The sequence below is a fragment of the Lygodium microphyllum genome, chromosome 30, assembly GCF_053477565.2.
Source record: "Lygodium microphyllum isolate KBCC chromosome 30, Lygodium_microphyllum_v1.1.10, whole genome shotgun sequence".
Taxonomy (NCBI): Eukaryota; Viridiplantae; Streptophyta; class Polypodiopsida; order Schizaeales; family Lygodiaceae; genus Lygodium; species Lygodium microphyllum.
In genome coordinates, this window is record NC_141164.1 from 12057332 (window position 1) to 12082185 (window position 24854).

The window sequence follows — 24854 nt, forward strand, 5'->3', positions numbered from 1 at the left end:
GTCATTGTTTTGAACTAGCTACCTTGAAGTATATCAAAGGTAGGAACTATTCATAAGAGCTACATATATAGTAGATTAGAGCTTATTGATTTCAAGGAAATTAAAGTATGACTATGTGATGCAACGATAGAAATAATAACAATATTGATGCATCAAAGGTAAGGACCATTCATAAGAGCTAGATAAAGTAGAGCTTGTTGATTTCTAGAAGATTAAATTATGACCATGTGATACAACAATAGAAATAATGGATGTATGCTAACGTGCCATACAAAACTCATATAACTCTTACCTTGGAGGTACAAAGAGGAGAATAACTCATTTTCATATCCTCTAAAGTTGACTAAGCTACAAGTAGAGACTAGAAATAATCAAAAGGGACTTGTGTGAATACAAGCGGGAGAAGAACATGAAAGGTTGTCTTATGCCATATGTTTGGCCCAATTCACCTAGAATTGAAGATGGTAGTGCACAATTAAATCCCTATGTAGAAAACCCAAAGTGACATAGGGTATCTCAAAAATATGATTATCAAAATTATGAGAAACAAGTTTGGTGTATGGCTTTGCATGTAAAAGTAGCTCATGATTACTATTTTATCCTTTGTATCTCAAAAACAATAATGTGTTAAACAAGCTCTAATACTAGTGCAAGAAATACACAAATAAAGATGGGTTATCAACAAACCATATATGGTCTCATATAGACCCAAGCCTTTGTAGAATCCCGCTCTATTTTAGAAGTTGTGCGCATACCCATTAGTAGTGATGATCAATCAACTATTCAAGATTCCCTTTAACCTAATGTGCGCTTGACTTGGACCACTCATCGTGTGTACACCCACTAACCCACTAGTTAGTGCAATGCTCAGCTATGAAACAAAAGCTTTGTTTGATTTCAAACATTATCAAGATTCCCTTTAACCCAATGTGCGCCTATGACTTAGGCCACTCATCGTGTGTACACCCACTAACCCACTGGCTAGTGTAATGCTTAGTTATGAAACAAAAGCTTTGTTTGATTTCAAACATTGTTTCAAACGGATGTTAGAGACCTTAGACGATGCAAATTGTCTTGTTTGAAAATGATGCTAAAAGATTTAGAGCTCCATTTGAGTGGTAATGCTTAAGGTTAGGCTACACTCCCTTTAGACTAGGCAATTACATAATGGAAAACATCATAGTTATAATGGACAATATAATTTAAAGATCTACTATAAAGAATGCTCTTATTTAGACATTACTATACAATGACCTCAAACCTTCTCTAGTCTAGCAAAAGGGCTACTATGTCATTTAAGACAATCAAATTGGTGATGAGGTTTAGATAGTACATATTGTGAGAGAATGCTTGTTCATCATTAAAGAGCTACTTACATTGGGCTCAAGATTGAAGCCTAAAGTAGCATCCTTGTAGAGTTAAAGGCTTTGTATTTGTCTAAATAGGCTAAACAATTATCTCACTTACATGCATTTCTCATATGATGAACATTATGCAATGCTTAACCAATAATAGGATGCACAACATGATTCATGCATACAGACTTATGGTTGCATTTGGGCAAGCTTTTAGTATTTAGCCACCTTTAAGGATGCTAAATTGATGTTATCTTGGCTCTTACAAAGAATACAAATCACAAAAATAGTTGTATTGACTATTTGACATCTTTCTTATGTAAGGAAAATTTTGAGTGACTATATTTTCCTTGTCCTCCTCCTTCATGGAAGAGCACATGTTCTTTAGAATGCAAGAACCTTTTGTTCTGGTTCACATTAAACTTTAGGAAAGCAAATGTGTTTCACATGAGAGTGAAGAAAAGAGAAAGAAGTTAATAGCCAATGTGGGTTTAAGAAAGGATTTTTCTTTCCACATGGAAATCATTGTCTAAAGTGTGCAAGCTCACATTTCCTTATTAAAAAAGAATGGGTGGAGGAGAGAATAAGGAAGGCATGGGAAAGTAAGAAGAGGAGACGTTTTTGGACATTTGCACTATTGTTTAATTATTTGTTTACAATAAAGGAAAAGCTTGTTGAGGCTATAACTAATGGGCACATGTTAAGTTATGGATTGACAATGGTATGTATGTATTAGAGACGGGACATGTGCAAGTTAACTTGACTTATGTTAGTTCATGGAGTTATATTAAGTTTTCATTGTGTGGCTTGAACTCATTGACTTTAACTTCAAAAAAAGGGGGTACTTTGCCTAGTTGACTAAGTACCCTAAAAAAACGAGAGTACTCTACAAGTAAATGTACGTGTAAGGTCTTGAATGGTTGGTCTCCACCTCCTTCATCTAACATCACAACTTCTTTCTACTTGCAAAGCATTCGGAGCTGTTCACGTGGGGGTTTTTGGAGGGGTTTTTTCTAACGTTTTTTTGGGAAAATTGGGAACTCCTTAAGGCCACTTGAGGGGGGGGTTCTCGTTTTCACAAAAAAACTATTGGTTTTTCCTAAAAACACCTAAGGGATGGTGTTTCTCTAAAAAGCCCTTTTCTAAAATTGTGTGAAACATGTGGACTCCTCCCCAACCTACCCACAATATTGTATGGCTACACTTGAATTGGGTCATCGAGCCCACTAACATTAGTATCGTTTAGTTTTGTTCACCTCTTATGTCTTTTCAAAGGTTTTCTTAATTTCAAAAAATTATATGGGGGTTTTTTCAAAAAATTATATGGGGGTTTTTAGAAAACCCCCCATGTGGCTTGCTTCATAAACAAGAAATCATTATTGTCTAGAAACCTCTTGGAAAATCATTCCCATTGGAAAACCCTCACGGGAACAACTCCTTTCTCTCTCTTCCCAAACCATTACTGTCTAGAAACCTATTGGAAAATTGTTCCCTTGGGAAAACCCTCACGAGAAAAACTCATTTCTCTCTCTTCCCAAACATCTTTATGGATGTTGGTAGTAGGGGCCCATTGTTATCGTGAACTTGTGCATGGTTGGTTCTCATTTTAGGTCATAACTCCCTCAACTTTTGTGGGGCATGGCTCTTAAATTGGTATGTTTAATTAGTGTGAACTTAAATGGGAAATAGATGGGTCCCTCCGACGCGAGCAGCTCCAAAAGCTTTTTTTGGGGGGGGGGGGGGCGGCGGCAGGGGGACTTAGGAGAAAACGACAGATTATCAAAGTTGGCTATAAGCTACTTAGGAAGGCCCCACTTTTGACCTATCCCTCTTAAGTGAATATGTTACCAAGATTTTGGGTGGATCCTTTTTTGGCCCTCAAGAGCATCTTCTAAGATACACTTGTATATAACCTCTCATAGCAATATCAATACTATTATTTCACATTTAAAGGGGGGGAGAAGAAGAAGAAGAAGAAGAGAGCTTTAAAAACAATCCCAAGGTGCCTTGAGGAGGCAAGCAAGGTGTAGATGTAATTGTGAGAGATGATTGAGAAAGAAGAGGGAAAGAGTACAAGTGTGAGAGGATTGAGGAGGGGGAGAGTAATACACGAGTCATGCAACACATTAAGTCTTTATTTGCAGTTGAAAGTAAAAGTAAATATAATTTTAGTAAGTAGAAGAAAAAAAAGACATGCCATAGCATGGAAACTTGATCGATTCCAACATTTGAAATGTCTAGCGAGAAAAGATTGTGTTTTAATTTTGAGGATTGAGGAGGCGAGCAGTATAATTGATGTGAGGATTGTGCATTTTATTCGAGGGACTGTCTCATTTGAAGGTTGTGTTTTAATTTTGAGGATTGAGGAGGCGAGCAGTATAATCTATGTGAGGGTTGTGTATTTTATTTGAGGGAACTGATTTTGGGACGGACAGACGTATGAGAGAGAGCGAGGGGTTTTGGGTGTATTTTATTCAGGCTGCCCGTTTCCTCGCTCTTCCTCTCAACTCGTCTCCTCTCGTCTCTTCTTTTCTTTTCTCAGCCATTGATTGATATTCATCTCTCTCTCTTTGTCTCTCTCTCACTCTCCACCGTCGCCTTCGCCTTCGCCTGCGCTGCCTGCCATTTCCTGCCTGCCTCGACTACAATTTGCATTGCCACCCTCCCTTTTCCACCATAGCTCACCCCTGGCATCCCTTGCCACCTTCCTGAGCAGGACGCCATGGCGCGTCCAAGAAACATCTAGCCATAGCAAACTCTCTGAAAAAGACTTGAAGCTGCTCCGGGTGCGCAGCAGTACAGTTCTAACAAAAAGAAGGAGACAGCATTCTAGCAAGCTTTCTTATCGATACGCTCTAGCCTAGCGAGAAGACTTTGAAACCATCAGGTGGAAGCCGGTACGTCACGCCCTGCGCCTAGCCGGAGCAACGAAAAGGGACATAAGCATATGCCTAATCGCCAGGCATTGAAGGCCCGGGAGCGTAGCAGAGAATGTGGAGAAGAGAGAGGCAACTTCAACTCAACGCATCCAATATTTTCATCTGGAGAGAGAGATAGTGGACCTGCAGCACTCTCCTTTGAGGAGAATACTACGTTTACTCATCTCTCCAATGCCACCTCAGCCTATATCACTTCATCGGCCGCCTCTCCCCGTTTTTTGCCGAGAAGCCAGCTGAATTGGGCATTGAACTTGTTTGAGCAGGACAAGCAACCTGATGTGCGACCGCCTGAAGCCTTTGGTGAGCCTCTGCAAAGCAATGCAGGCTGGGACAGAGGAGATGGATGGCTAGGGAGAGATATATTGATAACTGAAAATGACAGTCATGCCGGTAAAATTCTCTATGAAGCACTGGAAAACACTAGGAATTCACATCAGAATTGTCGGCAACGTTTGCTGGTGGTTGCTAATCGCCTACCAGTATCTGCCACAAGGAAAGGGGATGAGTGGTCACTTGAACTCAGTGCAGGTGGCTTAGTTAGTGCCCTTTTGGGTGAGATTTCATGCAGCCTTACGTGATTTCATACTTTCCACATACGTTTTTGCTGTATCAGATCGTGCTTGCAAGAACAAGAAAAAGGAGAGTGCACCTTGTATCACCCGGTGCTCCTTACATGTAGCATCACATGTAGAGATGCGAATAATATGTATGTGAATGTAAGCATACGCACATACAAACAAGTATAAAAGTAGAACAAATGAACCTTTGAGTTGCAATAATTTTTTTGATCTGTGTTTTGTGTGTGCGCATGCATGCATGTGTGTGTGCATGCATGCGTGTATGTGTCTGCACATGTCAGTGTTCCCAGGAATTTGTAACCTATATAGAGTGGACCTTCAAATCTTTATTCTGGTCTGAGCAGAAACCAAAATTTCCTTGACAGTTTGCAATCTTTTTCTTCAAACCAAAATTTCCCTGAAAGTTTGCAATCTTTTTCTTCAAACCTGCAATATTGCAAATGACAATATGTGCACTGTGTGTGTGGACGAATGGAAGAGATACCAGACTTTAGTTTAGCTTGAGACATGTAAAAGATGGCACCAGGCAGCACACTTTGCTGTTTTCTAGTTCAGCTCAATCCATCTTAGCATTGAATCTGGTAATTCTGTCTTGAAACACTGGCTCTTGCTACCATGGAAGTTTGTGTGTGTGTGTGTGTGTAATATGACATAAAAAAACGTGTCTATCAATTTAACCTACATGCATCCATCTTTACACAAACTTGCCCCATGTGCAAAATAGCCATGTATGTACATGAGAGAGAAGGGCCGGATCAAGTGAGTGGTCAACCCTAGGGTTTGTGCCGGATCAATAGAATATAGATTGTCATGAGTGATCATGATACATACGCACCACAGTTCTTGGTTAAACGTTCAACTTGATCTTTCATCTCTTGATGGTTGAACTCGTTTGCAGAAGCTGTTCTTAAACAGCAAGTGTGTCAAAAATTTCAAAATCTATATGCTTTCAATTCTCAGCCTTCTAGCTTGGGGCCAAGCTTTGATGTATGTGAGATGCACAGCTAATGTTTAAGTTGTCAATAGTCAGTTATCCAGTGAGGTAAATGCATGCTCCAATCCATTAGCATCCAACATGTCAATTTGATCTTAGATAGGTCTACCTGCTCTTATATCATTATATTATCTCAAAATCATGTAAGTGTATGGTGGTTGAAAGGGTGGCAAGAAGAGGTGGAGGGGGGCGGGGAAAGTATGATGACTATGAAGGGGAGAGGAGGGATAGGGAGATGGAGGGAATGTATGATGGTAAGTTTATACTACAATAAGGGAGATATCAAAATCTAGGACTCGTATAGTTTCTGCCTTGTCCTTTGTAGCAGTAGCAGCAGCTTGATGGTTTTGGATATGGTTTTTTGTATCAGTTTCTAAGGCTTATCATGAAGAGAAACATTCTTTTGTGTGCAATTGCTGTCATCAATGTTCATCTAACAGCAAAGGCTCCCTTAGCTGTCTCAGGGTGTGGTTCTTTTTCTAGAGAGTTAAAAGTGTCTGGTTAATATACCTGTGTAATGTACAATGTGGATCTCTTTTTGATGAGTCTGTAGAAGGCAGTAGAAACTGATTTAGGTCACTCCAAGTATGGGATCTCATTAAAAGATGGCTTCTTATGCAAGGTATTTGTCTAATTGTATTTGTTGGACTTTATTTTTTGCTTTGCTTTCTAATTTATTTTGGTGTCCAGGAGTGAGGCAATTTGAGACACGATGGATTGGATGGGCAGGTGTAAATGTTTCGGATGAAGTTGGACAAATCGCCTTAAGAAGGGCTTTGGAGGAGAAGGTTCTTCAGCCTCTATTGTTTAACAGTTTGTTTGTATTTTGAAAAATCACCAAATGTTTCCAACAAACTTTTTTTTGCAATTGAAAGGTTATTCTTTCCCTTGTGGTGTGTATTGTCAATCTTTAAGTACGCCTTATCAAGGGCATGTTTGTTGGGCAATGGCTACTAATGAATTGCCAATAATTATTTGGCTAAGTTAGAAAGGATGCATGCTCTATGAGAAATCCTCCTTTCTATATCTTGAATCTTCACCCTCTAGCTGTTCGTTGAACATACTATGGTTTGATAACCGTAGGGGCTCAGTCATGCCTGAGTATGGGCATTATTCTATCCCAATTATGCCTAATTTTGGGCTTTCTTCTAGCTCTATCATGATTGATCTTGGGCCCTTCCTAGCTCAAAACTTGGTTTCATTCGCTCCCTTCCACTTAAGGGTGGCTTCTTTATAGAGTGCTACAATTCTATAATTGGAAATGTATTTGCTACATTGGTCTCAGGAAATTACTTTAGCTCAATTATGCTTAATTTTGGGATTTGTTCTAGCTCAATCTAATTGAGCTTGGGCACTGCTCTATCTCAAGCTTCGGTTCCATCTACTCCCCTCAACTTAAGAGTGGCTACTTTACAATGTCACAAACTTGTGATTGAGAGTTTACTCATTTTACATCGATCTTGTCTTATTAACAATTTACCTATTTCACATTGATCCCATGCACCCAAGCCTTTCAATTTTGTGGTTGACAATTTATCCATTTTAGATTGACCCTAGGTATCCAAAGCCCTTCTCATTTTAAGAAATTTAATTTCAAACTCTTCCCAAGTTTGGGGCATTTACCCATAGTTTATACAACCATCTACTATTTGCAAGCCTTGCTACCCAAAGCTCAAGTCTTGCAGTTCTTAAGCTATGCAAATTCTCGCAGCTTTAAAAAAACGAGTTACATCATTATTTGGATCTTGTTTCTCTCCATTATAGAAGGATGGTTTCAAGTCTTTCTTAAGAATCATATGAGTATACAACAAGTTAAATCACTTGATATGGCTCAAACTAAATCCTGAAGGCATGTGTGCTTTTCATTGCCTTTTGAATCAAGCCATTGGTTTCACTTGGCTCCCTTTGGATTTGGTCATTATTGTACTGCATTGTACCTCACTTATGCATATTTGCTCTATTCACATTCTGATCATCACTCCACTTTTCACTTAGGTGATATTCATGTGCTATTTGAGGGTTCGCACATTGTGTAATTTGAGCTACTATGAGCATTTGGGTTGATAGGTGCATGCAAGCTAATTTTTTATGTCTCAGCTTTCCCTATTTCTTGCAATAATGACATCTTATTTCTTTCTACTCATCCTTTGCATTTGAGCTTTAGAGGACTGAGTTTTGCATTAGGCTTGCAACCTTTCAATGATGGAGAGTTGCGTTTGCCCTTAAATAGGGCATCAACGGCTGGCTTGCATAAGTTCATACTAGTTAATGCTAGCTTACTCTTGAAGCAACATCATCCCTAGCTCATTAAAAGAAGACAAGTTGGGATTGTCTTTTGCAACCTAGTGAATGGCGCTAGCAAAGTTTTGAAAAAATTCTAGTAGTGATCGTGTTGCTGGTCGTGGTTGCTGAGGTTTTGATTGTGTTGAAAAACCCTTCACCCTTGACTCATAGTTTGCGTTTTTGTGTTTCTGTGTTTTGCGTGTAGGGTTTGTAGCCCCAAAAAGGGCACCATCCTAGATTGACTGTGCCTATTTATAGGCCACTCTCTCATTCATTCCTTATGGTTGATTCATTTAGTCCGTCACCTCTTCTCACCAGTCTCTCCACTGCCCTCACATCCCTTCAGGAGGAATTTGCGGTTCGTGGTTTGTGGCTGTCTTCATTATCTTTCTTGTGCTATGGCACCCTTGTTCCCTTGTATCACATTCACTCCGTAATTTAGGCCTTCATCATTCCATTCATCAGAGTTTCTTCTCTCTTGTCTTCTCTTCTCCATGTTTGTCGATTTCACTCCGTGTTCCTCTCCGCAAACCCTACAGTCTCGTTGGTACATCATCTTTTGACATGGTATCAAAGCTGGATCTGCTTAAACAGCAACAAAGATTCTCCACTCCAGTGAAGGCAAAGACCGATGATGGGTTCAGCATCCACTTCTCTTCTTTTGCTATTGTGTTCTACTATTGCATTTTACTGCTACGTTCTACTGCTGCGTTTTACTTCAGCGTGTTCTACTGTTACGTTCTACTGCTGCGTTCTACTGCCGCGTTTTATTGCGACGTTTTATTGCCACCTTTTACTGTTGTGCATTGGGAGATATCATTTTTCTCCCTCCCACCCTCCCTTATCTAGTTTACCACACCGGTACCGTGACAGATAGGAAATGATAAGGAGAGTTTTAAACCCAAGTCATTCACAAAACTAGCAATCCAATCCCTCACACTGACTAGGATAAGTGCCTAAGGATGATAAATGTGTGTGTGTGTGTGTGCCGATCATGTGGTGAATATATGTAGAGGCAAAAAAGATGATGGTGGGCTTAGCAAGACAAGCAAAGCAAACAAGCAAGCAAGCAAGGGTAGGGAAACTGCCTTTTAGGAGAACTGTCATGTGTTATGCCATGAATATGGTGGATCCTAGAGTCGACTACTCCAAAAGACCGAAGATGGATAAATGCGCACAGATGCATGTTTCCATGAACAGAATGCCAATGCACGGGGTAATGCAAAGGGAGATGTAAGATGACATGTTCATGTAATATGCTATGCAAGAGTGTCACTTGGATAATGTCCTTGTAGGGCAATTGTTTACTTGTCCAAGTGCCCTTTTACAATCATGTCATCCTGACAATGCAAATGAAGTTACAGATGTCCATAATGCAATATAAAAGAATAAATGAATGTAATGTTTAAAAAATGTAAGCATCATCACTGTCACTATTAAGAGTAGAAGTTGCCCCCTCTTAAACTAGAAGGGAAAGCAAGAGGGAAGCACCCATCTCCCCGTCAAGCTGAAGAAGTAGGGGAGGGTGCACCCAAGCTGATCTTGGGTAGCAGGTACTGAAGAATTGGCTGGTTGACTGCTTTGGTCAAAATGTTTGCAAAATTATTTGTTGAAGGCACAAACTCTAGGCGAATAGTGCCTAGCTCAACTTGCTCTCTGGAAAAGTGAAAGTGGACTGCCACATGCTGTGTCCGTGGTGTGATGATCGGATTGCCCGCAAGGGCAATGGCACTCTGGTTGTCGCAGTAGGCAACTGTGAAAGAGTCACATGGTAAATGAAGTGCGGACAGTAGACTCCTCAGATAGATGGCCTCGGTGGTGTCATCAAAGAGAGCCCAGTACTCAACCTCGGCCGTGGAAGGCGCCACCGTCTCTTGCTTACGGCTTAACCAAGAAATGGGAGCTGTGCCCAAGGTAAAGAGGTAGCTGCCATGGGAACACCGGATGTCAGGATCTTCTGTCCAATCAGAATCAGCGTACCCCTACAAACATAAATCAGAATCATATGTCAGGCCATAAGAATAAGTACACCACAAATAACGCAACTCTCAAAGACGTGCAATCCAATGTGACATCCTAGGTGCTGTGAAATACTGACTGAGTATGCTAACTGAGTAAGCTAAATCTGGCCTAGTGTGAATTAACCAAAGAAGTTTTCCTATAACAGAGCGATAGGTATGTGCATGTGCCATTTTCATGATTGTCCGGTTCCTACGCTCTACGACTCCATTTTGAGAGGGGGAGTTGGTAGAGGTGAGCTAGTGGGAGATGCCATGCTTCTGTAGAAACTTGGAAAACTCATGGGAGATGAACTCACCACCGGTATCACTCCTTATGCAACTGACACGATGACCAGTTTGGTTATGAATGAGTAGCACCCAAGTAGAATTGTCTGTGAAAGCATCGGACTTATGCTTGAGGAAGTACATCTACATGTATCTAGAATGATCATCCACTATAAAAAAGAAGTACAGTGCGCCATTCAAGGTAGCAGTGGATGTCGGCCCACAAAGATCAACATGAATCAATCTAAGAGGTGCCTCAGCTCTATGAGAGGACTGTTGAGGAAATGGGGTATGGTGCTGCTTGCCGAGTTGACAAGCTTTACAGACATCTCGAGCAAGCTTCAGGCACGGAAGGCCCTCAACCAGCTCATGGCGTGACAACTCATAAAGTGAGTCATAACCAAGATGCCCTAAGCGAAAATGCCAAAGACACTCATTGTTCGTAAGCTTCCGAGAGATGGCTAAGGCCTAGAAGCTATGGAACACGGAGCCCTCGGCTGTTGGCTCGGTCAGAAAGTGTCATGTGGTATAGGCCATTAGGCTGTGCCTCACCGCGAGCAATCACTAAACTAGTCAGAGAGTCAAGCATCTCGATTGTGATCGCTGTAAATAAAACCGCTCGCCCCAACCGACAAAGCTGCTGAACAGATAACAAGTTTACCCCAAGTTGAGAGACATGATATACATTGTCCAGCGTAGCCAGATCCGGACCCTTATCAGTGGCAAAACTGATGCAACCTTGTGTCTGAATATTGACCGAGGAGTTGTTTCCTACGTGGATCTGCCTCGGCTGCAGGGACTTGGGTACAAAATATGTCCTCAATAGGAGTCATGTGATGTGTAGCTCCATTGTCCACAATCCAAACAGGAGCTGAAGTGCTTGGTTGTATCGAGTGGGCCTATGCGGTAACCTCGTCGGGAGGCAACTCATAGATATGGACGAGACTTGCATCTGATGTCTCTATGGAGATGATATGGGCCTTTGTGGATCAGTTAGACAAGCCCTCTGGAGTTGAGAACGTTGTCGACTGAGATGGCTGTGCGGTTGCAGTGTGAGTCTGACCTTTAAACTGCCCCTTGCCATCACCCTACCTCCCCTGCAGGGGGTGCTCGACTAAGGGGCGGGGGTTTGAGACTTAGGTTTTAGTGTTGTGGCTCTTGCCTTTGATCGACACTCATCGTTAAAATGGCCAGCCTTTTGACAATGTTGACAATACCTATTCTTTTTAGGTACATTTTGCCACCCAGGTTTGAGAGATTGGGATGTTCCTTGTGATTCCCCAGATTGATTTTGCTTTTGATTTTGATTTTGATTTTGAGTGGAGGTTTGGTTTTGTTTTCCCTTCCCTTGTTACCCTTTCTGAGAATGAGCAACAAGAGCTTCCTCTGAAGAGGAATTCATATGAAACTGATCGAACAACCATGCGTAACGCAACAACTGACACTCAAATTCATAGAATGTAGGCATGGTAGGTTTTGAAATTATGCTTTCCACAAAATTGAAGTATTTCCTAGGGAGTTTGTTTAGAAACAATGTGACTTGATCGTCAGAGGACTTAGGAGTCCCTGTAGTGGAGAATTCAGCGAAAAGACGTCGAAACTGAGCCACCTTGACTTTCAAGTCATCCCGGTCAGTGATTTTGAAAAGCTGAAGCTCATGGTTAAGATTAATACGATGGGTTCTATCCCGAGCCGCATAGCGGTCAGTCAAGTGTGCCCATCGCTCTGATCCTAAGTCAAAATGTTGAAGTTGAGAATGAAACTCAGGCATTAAGCCCTGTATCAGCTCGACAATAGCAGAGGTATTCCTAGCCTTCCATGAGCGAACAACCTCGTATGGAACAAGTGTAGAATTGAGTTGGGGTTTCAACCCCTGCGCAAGATCCCATAGGTTCTGGGAGTCAAGGACATGTCTCATCAAGTTCGACCAAGTAGTAAAGTTTGACCCGTTAAAACGAGTATTGTCATTAAATGCATGCTTGGCAGAAGACGAGCTAGAACCATGAGGTGTGGAGTAGGTAGGGTAAGATGGATGTGGGGGATAAGATTGTGAAGGGTAAGATGGTGGAGGTGGATGTGTCTGATAAAAGATGGGTAGGCAGAAGTAGGTTGTGAGTGTCCAACGAGTGCTGATTGAGGTGAAGGCATTGGAACATGAATGTTTCCATAAGGTGCCGGTGTATGTGAAGGCACTAGGACACAGAAGCCCTATCTAAAGTGAGGCTGGGGCACAACAGTATGACCGGAAGGTCCACTAGGGAAAGCCATGGAGGCAAACTGTGGAGTCAATTGATCCACACTTGGGAGAGACTGGGGGGGATACCCAAGCTGCAATGATTCCGAAAGTGTGTGTGTAGTAGGTGGAACACCACTTGACAGAGGTAAGGATGAGGTCCTAAAGGATGTGCCTATGTTTCCATAACCCCCCGGTGTGATGAGCGGTGCGACATAAGATGTTTGAAATGGAAAAGTGAACGGTGTGAATGGAAGTGGAGAAGCAGTGGATGAATGCTGTGAGATGGGTGGTTTTTGAAAATGAGGTGTATGAGGTGCAGATACATTTTGTTCATTTTTATCATTTAATGATTGGAAATGAAAATGTGAAGATGATGATGCACCATGCAATGAAGAAAAAGGAACACCAAATTCATTCTGATTTTGTAAAGTAGACGTAAAAGAAGGAAGGGTAGAAGAAAAGGTACTTGGCTTTTTCTTCGACGTGTGTTAACATACAAGAATTTGTCCTCAAGAGGACCTTTTCCGTAGTCAATAGAGTATACTCTTTCTTCTGCGTGATCTTTACCAGAATATTGCAAAACAAAAGAAGTAAAAGAAGAAGGCACAAAAGATGAATCTAACGTACCTTGCACCGAAGTGGATGGAAGTGGATGAAATAAAGGAACATACTCCGGGTCTTATTTTCCAACAGGGGGGACCCATCCTTGATGGAGGTCTCGACGGCCCTACAACATCATCACACTTACGCACAAAATCTGAAGAGAGAAATTCATGCATACCCTCATTTAGGAGATTTTCTCGAAGGGCAATCCTTTGATTGAGCTCCTCAATCTTCTTTCGTCTATAAGCTATGATCAGTTTTTATTCTTTAGAGGTCAGCTTGCCTAGCTGTTCTTCCATGTAATCAGAAGTGTCATCCACCATGTCGGAACTTTGTGGAGTAAGGTGATTGGCCCACTCTCGCTCGGTTCTCGGCATAGTTGGTTTTGGAGACTGAATTGGTGTTGTTGTGTTCGAAGTCATTTGAACCTATTGTTGTTCTTGCTTCTTGTGTAGAGCTTTTAGATCAAAGGCTTAGGTTTCTCAGAGAATACCAGGCTCTGATACCATGTTAAAAAATACCCTAACACAGAAATATAAAGAGAAATTGTACGACAAAGCACAGATTGATAAAAGAACATAGTTAGGGTTAGGGTAACTTAGAGACAATGAACACAGTGAATAAATGAAGTGATATAACTACTGAATAACACGATGCTCATGCAGCAAACACACTATGCAATGAATGAATATTGAACCTGGAACTTCTGTATCTCAAGGATCAAGGCAGGGGTAATGAGCTGGAGAGTGTGTCGCTCCGAATGGATCCCGAATCGCAGCAAGGCAGTCTCCGGATGTTGAACACCAGCAAACGCAGTAGTGAGAAGCTGGATTTGATGCAGACATCAGTGAGGAGAGAGAAAGACTAAAAACGCAGGTAGTAGGATTGTGATGATGTGGCAGGCTGTACGACAGCAGGTTTGCACAGGAATAGTAGTCGCCTGACTGAAATCAGCTCCAAACTGCGTGAAGAGGGCTGGAAATCAGGCGCCAACTGATGGAGACAGCAATGGATAGCTTCGGTTGAGATGTTCTCTGGAACGGGGTGTGGGCAGCAAGTTGAAACACCTGAAATCTGCAAAAACGAGATTAAAGGAAGAGTGGAGGGCTGGCTGCCAATTTACAGAAAAGTAGGGTTCTAGATCCTCTCCCAGTTAACTCTCTCGATCCACTCCCCATTTTAGGGTTTTGGCTAAAATAAGCCTAAAATAAGCATGTTTTGGGGCTGTTTAAGTGTCTAAGTACATTTCTTAGCACAACACAAACCTTCATTTTCTACCTCTCCATTGATGGCAGTGTTAGGTACACGTTTACACTTTTGTTTCTACTTATTTTGTCATACTTCCATGCAAGATTTTGGTAAAAATGATGACGAAGGTACTCTTTAGTTTGTCCATACTAGTCAAAGTCTTGAAGAGGATAGATTCTTGTATGTAAACACAAGAAGAGGTGCTTATTAGAAGAAATTAGGTAATCCTCCTTCTAGTTTTCCTTCGAAGTTAGTTTGATGTTGGTGGTGCATCTTCATTTTAATTTCCACAACAAAATCATTTATCTCAATTCATTTCTATTCCAATTCTATCTCAATTTACAATCCCACCTATCCCACCCTTCTCTTTCATAGCTTCCACACCTTCGCATATATCATTTCTCGCATCACTATTTACCATTCAAGGTGTCCAACCAAAAATCACATTGGGGGGATCTTTAAATATAGATCCTTTCTCGATAGGTCCTCTGCTTTTTGCACAACTAGCTGATGGAGGTGCATTGGTGGGGGGGTTATCCCCCTAAACCAACCATCCATGGGGACCTACATGCAAGGGTATTCCACCCATGTGTCTTAAGCCCCATCCTTCTCTCCTTGGGGGGATCTTCAAATATAGACACATCCTTTTCCTATAAGCCTTGTGCTTTTGCACAACTAGGTGATGAAGGTGCAGCCATGGTGAGGCTTTATCCCCCAAACCAACCATCCATAGGGACGTGCATGGAAGGGTATTCCATCCATGGATCTCAAGCTCCACTCTACTCTCCCATTTGTCAGGTGGCCACATAGTTTGCCAACATGTCACTATGTAGTGGGCGGACCTATGCCTTTTCGACATTTGGACTACACACTAGTTAGTCCCCTCCTTTGAGACACACACCTAGGCTCACCATGCTAGGCACTTCGATGCCGCATGTAGCACCTTGTCATCCTCAGTTCTATCCCATGCCACCCACCTATCCCCTCCTTGACACAACCATCTATCCATTTGTATTAGCCAAGCATGCGCTTACGAATAAGACTCATTTTAGTGGGTCTTAAGTTTGTGACTTGGTCTAATTTGATGTGGCATGTCTTGAATTTCCAAGGCTTGTGAGAACTTGTTCAGACATAGGAGCCCTAGCTTGATCCCCATTGGTTCTCATACGAGGTAGTTTGCTCTTGGAAGAGCAAAAATGCCATAGCTATGGTTGAGTTGATGTACGGTCTTATGCCCAAATTCCACTCTCAACTCCATTATTGTTACCTTGCATTTGAGTATGGGGCACATCTACTTGATCGCTATGTGGCTCGCGATCATAGTTGACTTATCGACCTGGACCACAAATTTCAAGAGTTAAAAATTATTGAGAGAGATGATTTGACTATCAAGTTGATTATTGACATTTGCTTGCTGAATTCACCACAATTGGTGATCAAATCACTTTGTTCATGAATAAATTGCCCCAAAAATATTTCTATGTTATCAGTAAGTTATCTCACAATCCCAATTGCCCACCTTCTATGAGTTTGAATGTCAACTTTTGCATTTCACAAGGTTGTTCGATCAATTTCATAAGAAATCCCAATTTTCATGTTCAAAGGGGGTCTTGACTTCCTAGAATGTGAAGCAAGGAGGTGGAAAGAGCAAGATTGGCTCGGGTAGGGGGCAAGTGAACAATTCCCCTACAAGGGTACTATCCAAGTGGCACCGTTGCATAGCATTTTGTTTAAGCATGACACTTTTCATTACCCCATGCATTAAATGTATGTGTGCATACTTATCCCTTTTCCTTTATCAGAGAGTAGTTGACTTGGAAGTTGGATCTTTTTTTGTGATGTTGGATTTGACCATCCCTTATTTTCTCACATGGGCACAGATACTAAAAGAAAACACATAAAAACAAGTTCAAAACAGATTCATTGCCTTTATAGGTCTTGGTAGGCCATTAGGTAGTTGACGAGCACCCTTTGTCCAATGGCTTGGCCTCTTTGGGATGACTCTTTGGGCTTGTGGGGTAAGATAACTATTGCCTCTATAGTCTTGGTAGGCCATTGGGCTGCCGTGCACCCTTTTCGATGCATTGGCTGCTTTGGAGTGGGATGCCTTGGGGTATTATGGGCTGAGCTATGCTTTGCAGTCCCTCCTATGTTCTAGTTTGGGCCTGAGACAGGGTATTGAGCTAAAAGATGCACGACACATTAAAATCATTCAATTAGCTCTTTAAAGCAGCCCAGAAACATTAAATTACCAAACTTTTCTAGAGTCTTTATGTCTCATAAGCCAAAACCCTAATTTTGGGAGGATCCACATCTATAAATAGAAGGCTGCCTTTCCATTGAGCCCATCCTTGTTTTGTAGATTTCTCCATCAGCTGGTGCCATCATCCACTCCTGTCTACACCCCTCCATCTGTAGATACCTCAGTTCGTGGTGCAGCCAGCCATCACCCCGATCCTATCTATCAGTCCATCTTTGTTTTGCAGATTTCTCCATCAGCTAGTGCCATTATTCACTCCTATCTGCACCCCTCCATTGATGCCTCAATTCGTGGTACAGCTAGCCATTGCCTTGCTCCTGTCTATCAGGCCTGACATCTGTGCGTTTACAGCAGGGGACCTGTTTTCAGCCGATTAGGAGAAGTTTGCAGCAGTTGCCAGCCTCTACTGCAGGTCGCCCTAGGCAGCTGATGTCAGCACTCCATGAGTGGCCAGCATCTACAGAGTGTGCAGCAGGCTGCATTTGCAGCATATTGCTGCTACCTGCATCATTCTGCCCCTCTTCTATCCAGTGCTTATCTTTTGGAGCTGCTTGCTGTGATTCAAGATCCGTCATCACCACACACTCTCCAATTCATCTTTGCCCGGGTCCATTTCTGAGACATGGGAGTTCAAGGTTTTGTATTGACTCTTTCATGGCGTGTTTACAACATTGAGCATCATATCATTCATCATTAATTTTTCAGTTTTCATTGTCTTCGCATTATTCTTCACCTCTGTGTTATTCTATTATCACTTTGTGTTTTGTTGTAGACTTGTGTTTATCTTTTGTGCTTGAGTATTTCTTTACCCATGCTGCAAAGCTTCTCCAATTGAAGTTGGGTATTTGACTACCATGGCACGGGTCTTTAAGCCATAGTTAGTGTCTCATGAATAGACCTGAGGATGATGAGATTGTTGTGGCCCATCGTGCCACTCCCACTCCTTTGGGACACCCTCAATACCTCCCATCTTTGAGGGTTTGACGAGCCCGTTGTTAGCAAATATGTCAGTTCATGGTTTAGTTTGTGCATGCCAGAGAGGGTTGCGCACATTCTAGATATTTTAAGCATTTTTTATTTGTCATTTTGATGGTGTTTATGGCATTTATTGCTGGCTGATCAGCATTTAATGTTGGCCGACTCCACATCATTCATGGCATTATTTTTGCCTACTTATTCAGGCTCCTTGTCCACAGTTATTATGCATCATATGTAATTCATTATTTGACTTGATTTGATGGAGGGAGAGTAGTAGGTGCTAGTGCCTTCACAGCTGGTGACTTGCATTAGTTTTGTACTATCTCATACCTTGGTATAGGGATTCCATTTCCTGAGCATCTCTCTGCTTCTAAGTTCTTCGTGTAGTGTTCTTTTCTTTTGTAGTGTTTCTCTTTCCTTTGCCTGGTGTTTAGTAGTCTACTATATCAGTTTTCCATGCTTCCATCACTGCATCCACTTCTGACATGATATCAGATTGCAAGATCAAGGTTCTTGCTACTGTTTTACATTGTTTCAGGTTTGTCTTTTTGACTTTTCATCTGCTGTTTGAACTTAGAATACTGCGACCGATTTACAGCTGGGGCGACCGTCCTTTGCTAATTTTCAGCCTGTTCTTCTGCTATTTCTCAGCGTTTTGCAGTTTGCCATCTACATTTACAACTTTTTGGGGCTGTTTCAGGGATGGGGACCTGTTATTGACCCTTCCACATCTGCATTTTGAGGACAACAGGTTGAGCTGGCCTGTTTTCTTGCAGGTTGATTGCATTTATTGTAGTTCCTGATTGTGCTTTGTCATTAGCATATGCATTTTACCTTTTTGCTTTTGTGTAGGGCTGGGCGATAGGTTTCAAGCTATGTTTTGGCTTTGTTTGGTTTGTATTTTCCTTTTGTGATACACTGCTCAGCTTTAGAGAGGGTTCATGTGCATCCAATTGTCATGTTGTCATCACTACACTCTGGTTACTGTTGATCTTTTTGCTATGCTTTCTTTACTGCTTTGAACACGGGCAATCTTGTGAGTTTGTCTTTTTGGCATATTTTTCTCCTTAAAGATCTCGTCTTTCCTCATCTTCTCAGTATCCCCCTCCCCATGGCTTCTCTAGCATCTCCTCCTGATGGTTAGCATACAAACACTATTTTCTCATCTATAAGTATTATGTTGGACACTTACTGTGTTCAACTTCAAGTTTTTTCTCTTGGTGCTTCAGATATTCCAGTTTCAAAGAGCGGTGCCATATTGTAGAATAAGAAGAAGTCACAATGCTGTCATTGTGGTAAGAAGGGACACCTTCGGAAGGACTACATGACATTAGCTGCTTTACGATAGGAGTAGGAGCAGATGGTGCTGAAGGGTGATGACTCTCTTGGCGAGTCTTCCTCATTTCCAGGTCCAAGTTTAGGCTCCGGCTATGTGGCCTTAGCGATGGCTGCAGGGGCCTCCCTTCCAAGTTGTTAGTATAGATGATGCGGTCGTCCCTCACAACTCTCTAGTGCCATAGAGGGAGTGTGAGAGGGTGGTGAGATGGGGTTGTTACACCTCATCTATACAAGTATACAGGTGGACTAGTTTCCAAGAAGGGTTTTCTTGACACATTGACCAAAGTCTGCTAGGTTCAAATTTTGGAGCTAGGATTGACATCTAGATTCATGATGAATTGGTTCTTTGACAAAGAGCGGGATTGGCTCCTAGTTTAAGCTTCCATGCGGAGACACTTTGACAGTTTGGCCAAAGGCGGGGAATCCATGGCCACACATGTTTAGAGGCATTTTAGAAAGGTTGGTCTTGTGTGCTACTGCAAGACACTGTTGACAAATCTTGAGAGCTGCTATGATTCTTCTCTATTTTCAGGAGTTGATACGATTGATATCGACACCGGGCTCTCTCCAAGGCACCTTGGTGGTGGCTTATGCACCCACTACTTGGGTATCCATGGTTCTACTCTAGTGGTCCTTGTTGTATGTACTATGATGGGACATTATCATTGTATATTGTATTGTATTAGATTACCCATAATTTGAGAGAGGGTGTTAATAGATATGTTAGCTCATGGTTGAGTCTATGCATGTGAGAGAGAGTTGGGCAGATCCTAGATATTTTAGACAATTTTTATTTGTCATTTTGATGGTGTTTATGGCATTCATTGTTGGTTGACATGACATCATTTATGGCATTATTTTTGCCTACTTACTCAAGCTTCTCCTTCAAAGTTATTATGCATCATTTGTTATTTATCATTTGATAGGTTTTGGTGGAGGGAGAGGATTGTTGAGCTAAAAATGCATTAGCTTGATTTAAACAGCCCCAAAACATGCTGAATTAATGAAGCAAATCTTTTATTTTAAAAAGAAATGCGATCCTAGAGAGTTTTTGTGTCCCACATGCAAAATCCTAATTTGGGTGCACAAAACTTTCTATAAATAGGCATGTAGCCCACCACACTACCTAATCTCGTTTTTGCAAATTTCAGGTCTTTTAGCTTGCTGCCCACACCCTAGATGTGTCAGAGTGCAGCGATGTGGAAGCGTAGGACAAAGACTGAGAGAGAGTGAACACAGAGAGAAGAGAGAGAGAGAAAAGGAGACAGTGTAAACATAGAAAATCTGCAGTGTAGTGTGCTGTATAAGAGTGCAGAAATACACAAGGGAGCAGAGGAAATATCTGCGTATGTCTCCGACTTGATGACCTCGATCTCCGTTAGCCCAAGCACAGTCTGTCTCAGCCAACAGATCTCAAGATCAGAATCTGAAATAATGAATGACTGTTGGAGTGTGCCACAAACTGGCTATAAATAGACAAAAAGTAGAAAATAACAGCACCGAGTCGACTGCAATAAAAAACTGTCCAACTATAGTAAAATTGTCCGATTGCAGGCTACTACGTGGCACCTGCGCTGTCTGTTGACGTGGCACTGCCGTACTTTGCCGTCCACCAACTGTCCAGGAAATGATTGTCTAACATCCTCTCTCAGATCCTGGATGGGTCAAAAGACTGAGGGATCTGGAATGCTGCCGAAGAAGAGCTTGGGGAAGCGCCTTCATAAACAAATCTGCAAGATTATCCTCTGTCTTGCAATACTCCACATCAATGGTCCCATCCAGAAGCTTCTCCTGAATGAAGTGATACTGGATCTCAATGTGCTTCGTCTGTGCATGGAATACAGGATTCCGTACTGAGGCAATGCAACTCTCATTGTTGCACCGTAGAAGAGTAGGATGAGTCTGGGGATAGCCAAGCTCCTCCAACAATCTCCGAAGCCACACAACCTCACATGTAGTGGAACGATACTTCGCCTTGCTTGTAGTAGATTGTTGGTGGTCCACATTGCCAGCCCAATCCGAGTCACTCCAACTTGCAAGGACCAGATCTGAAGCATCCGTATTTGGAGGAGAAGAAATCCCTAAGTCAGAGGTCCCCCTCAAATACCAAAGAATTCTTAGGGCAGCCTGCCAGTGCACCTATTTGGGTTCCCGCATAAACCTTGCCAAAAGATCCACAACAAAACAAAGATCAACACGAGTGTGGAGAAGCCAAATCAAGGATCCAATCAACTGACGGTAGCGTGAAGCATCCATCACAGGAGAATCGGAGTGTGAAGTGGCCTTTCAATTCGGATCCATAGGAGTAGTGATGGGCCGACAAGTCTCCATCTCAAAAGTCACCAAGAGCTCCTGAATGTACCTCTGCTGAGAGATGAAAATTCCCCTCTGAGACTGATAAATCTCGTGACCCAAGAAAAAATGAAGAAGCCCCAAATCCGTCATCTCGAATGCCTGATGTAAAGCGGTCTTGGTCTCTCAGACCTTCTGTGCATGATCCCTTGTCAATATCAAATCATCAACATATAACACAAACAACACACGACCAACCTCGGAAGTGTGTACATAAAGCTGCGGATCGGCCTTGGAGCGCCGATATCCCAATTTCGATTGAAGAAACGAAGCAATCTTCTCGTTCCAGGCACGCGGAGCCTGTTTTAGGCCATACAAGGCCTTCTTCAACTTGTAAACTTTTCCATCCAAGGATCCAAAGCCAAGAGGCTGCTCAACACAGATCTCCTCTTGCAAGTCACCATTAAGAAAGGCCGACTTTAGATCCAATTGATAAACAGGCCATCTCCTATGGCCAACCAAGGCAAGAATAGCGCAAATAGTCGCCATACGAGTAGTGGGGCCAAAAGTATCATGGAAATCAATGCCTGGGCACTGAGCAAAACCTTTAGCAACAAGGCGAGCCTTTTGCTTGTCCAAAGAACCATCGCTAAGGTACTTGGTCTTGAAGACCCACTTGACACCAATCACCTTCTTGTGAGAGGGACGAGGCACAAGAGACCAAGTGCCATTCCTCTCAATAGCCTCCAACTCGGCTTCCATGGCCTTCCGCCAATGATTAGACTTCAAAGTCTCCTTCACTGAAGTGGGCTCTCAATCTTGCATAACACGGGTCAACAAACAATAGTTAGAGCAAACAAGCTTCAAAAACGTGCCTGGTTCCTTCGTGACCTCTGCGGTCCATCCTGCGGTTCCCACTCCTCAGGGACCCCCTTGATCCCTGAATCGCGGAGTGTGTCACGGGCCTAACGAGGAGGATGGACCTCTTCCCGACGCTCTTCATTTGCTGAAGACTCGGGAACATCTAGCGGCGGAAGCTCCTCGGGGGTTGTCGGTGGAAGAGAAGACTCTGAATCAGAAGAAGAATCTCCATCAAGAGGCTCTAGCTCCAAAGGAACTGTCTTGGGAGTCCAACTCTTCCCTGGATCTCCAAGAACGGGGTGTTCCTCACCTCCCTCTATGGCCGGAACTTCCACGAACCGCACATCTCGGCTCGTATAGACATCCCGCTTGACGGGATCAAACAAACAATAACCTTGGGACTGGAAGCTGTAGCCAACAAAAACCTGTCGTTGGAAAGCCGCCTTGAACTTATCACGCCGTGTCTTTGGAATGTGCACATAAGCGTTACACCCAAAGATCCTGAAATAAGAGACATCAGGCTTAGTCCCGAAGTAAGCCTCAAAAGGTGTCATCCTGTCAACGACCAAAGTGGGAGATCGATTGAGGATGTGAACCGCAGTAGCCACTGCCTCGGCCCACAGAAACTGAGGTGTTTGTCTGTGCTCCATCATGGTGTGTGCCATCTCAATCACACTTCGGTTCTTTGGCTCCAAAATGCCATTCTCTTGGGGAGTGTTGGTGCTAGCAAACTCCTGGTGAATGCCCCTATCTGCACAAAAACGAGCAAACTCATTAGACATAAATTCACCGCCCTTGTCTGAACGCAAGGTCTTCAGCCACTGGCTAGAATGGTTCTCCTCAAAGAGAAGCCAATCTTTAAAATGAGAGAAAACCTTCGACTTCAAAGTGAAGAAATAGGCCCAAGTCATCCTGTTATAGTCATCTATGATCAACATGAATTACAAGCTCCCCTTCAGGGACTCGGTCCTTATCGGGCCACAAAGATCCGTAGATACAAGCTCCATGGGTGAAGGAGACCGCCTAGAAGCTTTGTTGGGAATCGCATCCTGATGCAGTTTTCCACGAATGCAGGAGACACATTGCTGATGACTCACCATTATGTCCAGTAAGCCTCGGACAAACGACCCTCGCGATGCCTTTCGAAGGTACTCGTAGTTCAAGTGGCCAAACCAAGCATGTCATAACTCGGACTGTGTCTGAGAAGTAAGAAGAAGAGGAGTAAGAGCAGAAGAAGACTTCAATTTGTAGACTCCATTCTCCGCATACTCTGCAGAGAGAACCTTCCTCGATCCATGATCAAGGACTCGGACAGTATCATTGTCAAACTCCACCAAGAGGCCAAGAGCACAAATCTTATGGACTGAAAGTAAATGATATCCCAAACCTGGCACATGCGACACCTCAGAGGTGCGGGTACCACCACGTCCATCTGGAATAAGCTGCATCGCACCCCGTGCTGCAATAGACACAGAAGAGTTGTCTCCAATGAGAATCTGCCCACACGAAGGTCGTAAATGGGCAACACCAACGGAAGGAGGAGTCATGTACCGTGAGGTACCACTGTCTACAATCCACTCTCGAGTCTAGGGAGCTATCATCACAGCATCCGAAGTCTTCGGTGTAGAGTTCTCAATGACTGCTAAGTGTAGAAAAGCAATTGATGAGGGTGTAGTCACTGCTCCGGAATCCTTCGTGTCCTTCTTCTTGGTATCCTTCTTGTCTTTATCGGGGCAATCCTTCTTCCAGTGACCGGTCTTTCCATAAATATGGCAAGTCGATTCTTTCTCCTTGTCCTTCTTGGATTTGTTGTCCTCCTTCTTCTTCTTTTGGTCTTTCCCCTTCTTCTCAGAGGCTTGACAAACCAATGCCTCCGATTTGGAAGCATTCTATTCCTTATTCCTTCTGGTCCAAGAACATAGGAACCAACTCTTCCCACCGAAGAGTGGACTCCCGCCCTGATGTAATAAGAGTGGAATAAAAAGTACCGAATCGTGGCTGCAACTGGGATAGTAAAGTGATCTCCATGTCTTCGGAGTTAATAGGCTTCCCCGCATTTTGAACCTGCATTTGAAGCTGCCGAAGCTTGTTGATGTGTTCCCAAAGCGAAGAAGACTTATTCACGGACAAAGTCCGCATCTGCACCTCCAAAGAAACCCTCTTCATCAGGGTCATCCGGTTGTACATCTGGTTGAGCTTCAGCCATATCTCACGAGCCACCGTCAAGTGCTCGATGTGAGCTATCACAGCTGTGGTGCAAGACAGAAATAGAAAAGATCAGATCTTGGCATTTGGTTTGTCCCAATGAGACTAGGCCTTGGTCAACTCCGCACGAGCATTGGAAGACAGTTTGGACTCATCCCTCACCGAGGGCTTGTTAATCTCCTCCATCACCAGTTTTGCCAAATCATAGGACTCCAAAATGGCCAACATCATCACCCGCCAGATGCGATAATTGTTACCATCAAGCTTTTGATCCGATGGAAAGAGCTGGTAGGACAGGCACCTTCCTGTCCATGATTGCCTGGAACTCCAAATTAGTCTCTGTAGACATGTTAACCTGCAATACCTGCACAAACGCAAAATCAGCCCCCTCTGACTGTG

General features: G+C 42.8%; 1 protein-coding gene across 1 annotated transcript in view; it reads left to right on the plus strand.

Moving 5' to 3' along the window:
• Positions 1–3703: 3703 nt before the first annotated feature.
• The window catches only part of LOC148009557 (alpha,alpha-trehalose-phosphate synthase [UDP-forming] 1-like), a 199563-nt gene continuing 178412 nt past the window's right edge, over positions 3704–24854 (plus strand). Inside the window, exons 1-2 of the mRNA XM_087673029.1 lie at positions 3704–4846; positions 6557–6654. Of these exons, the coding sequence (XP_087529155.1) occupies positions 4303–4846; positions 6557–6654 (642 nt within the window). The 5' untranslated portion in view covers positions 3704–4302. The remainder of the gene's footprint in view (positions 4847–6556; positions 6655–24854) is intronic.